Here is a 6,177-nt window from a genome sequence, read left to right as displayed (position 1 = left end):
CGAGACTATTCCCTTCTTCTTCTTTTTTTCTTCTTTTTTTCTTTTTCTTTTTCTTTTTGGAAAATCGATCGGGAACAAGCCAGTAAGCCGGGGTAATATCCGAGACTTCAGTTTTCACCGCGGACTGCCACGAGTATTGAAAGCAATATTATCTGAATGCGATTGAAATAATATAAAAATTAAAATCGTTCGGTCATTCCGAATTTCCGATAGACCGTTTACTTTTATTCTCTCACGTGTCAACATTGTGCATATCTGAGTTTCCACAATAATTCAAATAAAAAGAATTTCTAAAGTATCATAACATACCATGTATAATTCAATTTATTTCACTTTTTGTGTTTGTTTATATTTTTATTTTCAAAATTTTAATAATCAAAATACTAAAAATTAAATATTAATATTAAATCCATAGTTAGGAACTTAGGATAGGGGTCAAAACGGAGCCGGATTATTCGGCGGATATCCGCTCCGTATCCGGATGATTCGGATAATTCCCTTCGGATAATTTCCGGATACGGATTCGGATAATTATCGGAAATCTATAGAAGATCCGGATTCGGAGTCCTAAACGGAGCGGATATCCGGATTATCCGGATTCGAATAGTTTGGCTGGATCCATATTAAAGAGGAATTAAAATTTGCTATAGGTGGGATTTGAACTCATGTCCTCTCATCTCAAGATCTTTGGACTAAGCTTCAAACCACTGGACCACAACATCTTTTGTTACCATTCATTTATTTGATATATATATATATATTATATGAATAGATTATCTCTCATCTCTTATAAGTTCATTAATATTTATATTTAATGTTTTAATTAATATTTGTATATTAGAAGTTCATATATCTTAATTATCCGACCATTATTCGTTTTAAATCCGTATTCGAATCCGTATCCGTGGACTATCCGTTCCGTATCTGTATCCGTTTAAGGCGGATTTGATTTTGAATTTTGATATCCGTTTACTATCCGTATCCGTATTCGTATCCGCTCATTATCCGACGAATGCGGATATGGTATCAGCATTATCCGCTCCGTATCCGCTCCGTTTTCACCCCTGACTTGGGATCTATATTTATTTTTCCTATTCGCATATACGGGAATTTAATTTAGTTTAATTAAGTGTGTATTTTAAAGTATACATGAGTCACTGCAATATACTAATATCGACCGATTATATATTGCTCACATTTTTTTTTGTTTGTTATGAATCTGATAAATACAAAAAAAAAAAAAAAAAAATCATCGTAACATTTCATAAAGCATTTTTTTTTTTTTGCAACTTATAAAGCACTTTACATGTACCTAATACAATATAGTGAGATACATCAAAATACAAACAAGTTTCTGTTTAATGAAGAAACCCTACAAGAAAAAAATCGCAAGATCTAAATTTATCAGTTCTACATAGCATGCACATAGGCTGCATCATAGTTGCCGAAATTTTTAAATGTATTATTTTCTCAAAAAAAAAAACAACGGTTTCTGTACAATTATAAATCTACCACAACAGCATCTAGAGATGCAGACTCATTTACTGGGGATACGGCCCCATAACATCCGCTCTGAAGTTACGTTATTCTGGGACTAAAGGGCCTCGTGTGGTGTCAAACCCAACAGCCGGATCGGATAATAGCAGTCTCATTGGATCCAACAGCCCCGCAGAAGCAAATTAGCAATCCCACGATCAACTTGTGATAATATTATCTTTTTTATTTTAAATTCGGAAAAGCTTGAGACCTATTGTTAGGCTCTGAATAGTTTAACGAATTACTGTAATTTGTAAGAGAATAAAAGATCCAATAATGACGAAAACCAAAATAAAAGTGATGAACACAATAAAAATGAGGGCCCATAAATATTATGTGATTGAAACCAACATCGCTCTAATGTATTAGAGGAAATATATATTACACATAAAATAAATACAAAATGCAAGAAAAAATTAACTGCAACATAATAAATCATTTATAGCTAGCCCACCTGCTTTATTATTAAAAAGAAAGTAAAACAAAAATAGTAAATAGCAAATCGTCAAATATGTTCTTCTTTTATTTCATCAGCCATCTCAAAGATTGAGAGGTGGTGTATTTGCATATTTCCAGTTTGACTGCTCATGTTCATCATATGCTCTACCACCTGCCACATCATCGGCACTTACCAGGTCATTTAACTCTTTGATATCTTCATCTGACAGTTTCACTTGCAGTGCACTTATGTTGCTATCCAAGTTTTTAATTTTGCTAGTTCCTGAAATAACTCACAAAAACAAAATTGTTAGTTTTCAAAATTGCCAGTCGTATTATTTTAGTTATTGGTTTGTTATAATTATAATTGGTAACCCGCTTTTGTGTATCATTAAAGATATTATAGCAATTGGCTAGTTATTAACTTATTATTGATCAATTTTCTTCATCTATATTACATTTTCAATCAACCAACACATAAAAAAGTTAATAATAACAAGCATTTTCATGTAAATAATTTCTTTTTTAATCAATATACCCGTCAGCAGCAATTGCCACCAACCTTAAAAAAAAATGCATTTTCTACCAACTTAATATGAGAAGGAATGTTTGGTTTCTGAAAGTAACCATTTCAGAAAGAATGTTGGAAAATAAATCAAGCAAACCTGGGATGGGAACCACATCATCCCCTTGGTGAAGAACCCATGCCAGAGCTAGCTGAGTAGTTGTGCATTTGTGCTTCTTTGCTAGGTTCTCTAGCCGAAAAAACAAATGTTTGTTCTTCTCCATATTATCCCTCGAAAATCTTGGGTGATTTGTCTACATCCCATATAAGACCAATTATTAGTTTAGCACCAGTGACATGTCTTCAGGCTACAAATCAATATACACCACTTTCTGGTACTTTGAAAGATGGACTCTGTAACTTTGTATCATTATTTTGTAGAGCTTTTAATAGGTACCTTCTGATTTTTGTTAAATACAATAAACCAAAAATCATAATGAAAAATAGAACATGATGATTGGATAACCTTAAAAGCAAGGATTGCAAATGGAATGTCATACCACAACTGTGGAATTTTTTTACAAGGCATTAATGGGGCTTTCCAAATTAACTAGTAGGTTGAGTAAATTTTTATTTAATATTTGATTTTATATTACTAATTTCAGTCTTGAATTAGTGCTTGTACTATAGTACTTCTTGATGATCTCAATATGAAAGTGGCCACCAAGTTAAAGATTAGCATAATCATTCCTACACATTTAAACTGGTATATAAACTGAAGTAGAAATGGACAGAATAGGCAATCTGGTTTTTAATTTACCAGATATAAGCTGTTCTTTATTTCTTCGACAACTCCCCTTCCGCCAAAAAATCCACGACCAAGGGGGCTGTAGGCTACTATTCCTATGCCAAGTTCTCTATAGAACAAAATTTCAAGTAATAAGTAACATTAACAATATTCATATATGTGTGTCATTACGGTTATTTTTCAATGACAAATCAAATCTACACTAATTTTTTTTCAATTGGAACCATTTAAGGTAAAATTCATCAGAGATACATGTCCTATTCTATGACATAAAAGAGAAAAAGGATCACCTGCAAAGCGGCACGATTTCAGACTCGATATCACGAGTCCAGAGGGACCACTCCATCTGCAAAGCAGTTATTGGATGCACTGCATGTGCACGCCTAATTGTATCAGGACTTGCTTCCGACAATCCAATGTACTTCACCTTCCCCTCGTCCACTAGTTTCTTTAGTTCTCCAATCTATATATATAGAACACAAGCTCGATCTCATAAGGCTGCTGGCTACTCTAGAATTGATGACTACCTATTTGTCTACCAAATTAAGGTTTTGGGCAAAGATAATCAAACTACTTCTATTGATATTTAGGTCATATATGTTTGTAACTGACATTATGGTTGAGTTTGAGGTACCTGCTTTAGGTACTTAATCTCCTTTATGATTTCTAATGAAATCAAACTACTTCTCAAAAAACAAAGGAAAAGACAAATTAATTTGTAGAACAAAGAATCAATAGGGTAAGAACTTAATTACAGTTTCCTCGATTGGAATGGTTGTATCGATTCGGTGTTGGTAGTAGAGATCAATGTACTCTGTTCCAAGTCTTTTAAGGCTCGCCTCGCAACATGCGCGGACATAATCTGGCTTGCCACATATATCCAAATTTCCAGTAGCATTTATTCCTGAAATCCCAAATTTGGTAGCCACTTGCACCTTTTCCCTTGGCAAGTGCTTAAGAGCCTGATAAATGAAGGCCTTTGTAAGTCAAGAAAATAGCAATTTTTTGGGAGCAACTTCAAATGGATGTGTGAGTTTCAATTCCTCCTTTCAGTAATTTTCAAAAGTAATTGGGCAAACTTAATTAATTTTTCTGTTGAGTTTCCCCCCCCCCCCCCCCCCCCCCCCCCAAAAAAAAAAAAGAAAATAATAAAAAAACACTTAAAAGTCTAGAATTAATATAACCTTGCCAACCAAAATCTCATTGGTGTAAGGTCCGTAGATATCCGAGGTGTCAAAGAAGGTGATACCGTTGTCAAATGCGTGTTTTATTATCGATATGCCGACCTCGTCAGGCACTGGAGAGTTGTAAACTACTGAGAGCCCCATGCATCCAAAACCCAGCTTTGATACCTGCAAAAATAACAGTAATTGCTTCTGTAAAACTGTACATGAAAAGGTTAAAAAAAAAATTACAATAAAGTGTCAAACTAAGATGATAGATAATTAATGCATAGACTATAGTACCTCTAATCCCTGGGATCCCAATTTTACTCTAGAAGTGGCCATCTGTGCTTGCTCTGTTTATCCTCCTGAGTACCGAGAGGAGGTGCTTTGATATTTATACTGTTAGGGAATGATGCTTTTACTAATTGATTAGGGAAGCAGTGACGTCATAGACTCATAGATGAGACTTGAGAGCAGGATATATTCAGCTCCCAAACAAATACTGGAGGCATCAAATTTAGTAATACTGGCGGAGAAAAATTGTGTAAGTTAATCAGATATTTAGATGAGACTTGAGAGCAGCAGTACCCGAAAGAAGAAAAGTCATTAGGCCAATAAAACTTTTCAACAACGAAAACGACGGCTGCCATTAAAAAAGTAATTCTTTTTTTGTCGCACATATAACTCTTCTAAATCCAAAATCTCTTCTTCACAGATTGTGCCGAAAGTTTTATTTATAACCATCTAGCTTATGAAAAATTCAAATCACACATTTATTTTTGTAAGAATTCTAAAAATATTCAGCTCGTTAAATAATTTGAGAGCTGATGACAGTATTCGCGCTACAGTACCCGCATTATATCCGCAGGAGGAACTACTAAAAGTTAAATGTGAAAAGATAACTTCCTGTGAGGATCACAAAAACTCCACAATCAGAATTTTTTTCCTAACGTATTAATACATATGCATGGAAGCATTTATACCTATGTACGGAAGTATTTATAACTATGAGGTGAACAATTATTTATTGCACGGATACTATAACGCAAAGATGACAATACCCGCAGTACAGTACTCGCACTGTACCCGCGGGGGACCACCGAAAATTTAATGCAGAAAGATAACTTCCTACGAGGATCTCAAAAACTTCACAATTTGAATTTTTTTTCTAAAATATTAATACCTACACAATTTTCTCTTTCAAATGAGATCCATAATGACATACTTTCAGGTTCGTTGTTGTACAAGTATTTTTTTACATATGACACTAAAAGTATTTATACTTATGCACTACAATATTTATACTTATGATGTCAACTATTTCTGTTAGATGAAGGTTGACGCAGGGATGATTGGAGAACTCGAAAAGGGATGATCATAACAAGTTACGCATTAAAATATTAATATCTTATTTTTTAAGTGTTAATATCTTATCTTCTAAGTATTTATACCTTAAATATCTAAGTATTTTTTACATATGACATTGATATAAGTATTGAAAGTATTTATATTTAATTATATACTAAAGTATTTATTTCTATGAATTCAATTATTTTTGTTAGAGAAAGATTGACGCGGGGATGAGTGCGGGGACTATGAAAAAAGGGCTATATAATTAGTGGGGACCACAGAGAAAGAGTGTTGTTGGAATTTTAGAATGATAATTAGTGGGGACTATATAATATCTTTTTAGATTAATAATTAGTGAGAATCATAATACATCA

General features: G+C 33.5%; 1 protein-coding gene across 1 annotated transcript; it reads right to left on the bottom strand.

Annotated features, from left to right (window-relative positions):
* Positions 1–1,852: 1,852 nt before the first annotated feature.
* Positions 1,853–4,892, bottom strand: LOC144573846 (putative aldo-keto reductase 1). Its single transcript, XM_078323611.1, has 7 exons — positions 4,754–4,892; positions 4,472–4,639; positions 4,043–4,249; positions 3,578–3,750; positions 3,300–3,396; positions 2,640–2,793; positions 1,853–2,257 (listed from the first exon to the last, which is right to left on the bottom strand). The coding sequence occupies exons 1-7, from the start codon at positions 4,793–4,795 to the stop codon at positions 2,076–2,078; spliced, it is 1,023 nt and encodes a 340-aa protein (XP_078179737.1). The 5' UTR covers positions 4,796–4,892; the 3' UTR covers positions 1,853–2,075.
* Between the last annotated feature and the right edge of the window lie 1,285 nt (positions 4,893–6,177).

This window comes from Carex rostrata, chromosome 22 (genome assembly GCF_964058835.1).
Source record: "Carex rostrata chromosome 22, lpCarRost1.2, whole genome shotgun sequence".
Classification (NCBI taxonomy): domain Eukaryota; kingdom Viridiplantae; phylum Streptophyta; class Magnoliopsida; order Poales; family Cyperaceae; genus Carex; species Carex rostrata.
This window is presented reverse-complemented; position numbering and strand designations above follow the sequence as displayed.

Bases quoted from the DNA above. Each gene is read 5' to 3' on its own strand.
- LOC144573846 (XM_078323611.1), bottom strand. From the start codon at position 4,795: ATGGCCACTTCTAGAGTAAAATTGGGATCCCAGGGATTAGAG. The intron at 4,250-4,471 runs GTTATATTAATT...TTCATTTATCAG, and splicing joins ATGAGATTTTGGTTGGCAAG to GCTCTTAAGCACTTGCCAAG. The intron at 2,794-3,299 runs GTAAATTAAAAA...TATGGGATGTAG, and splicing joins TAAAGAACAGCTTATATCTG to ACAAATCACCCAAGATTTTC.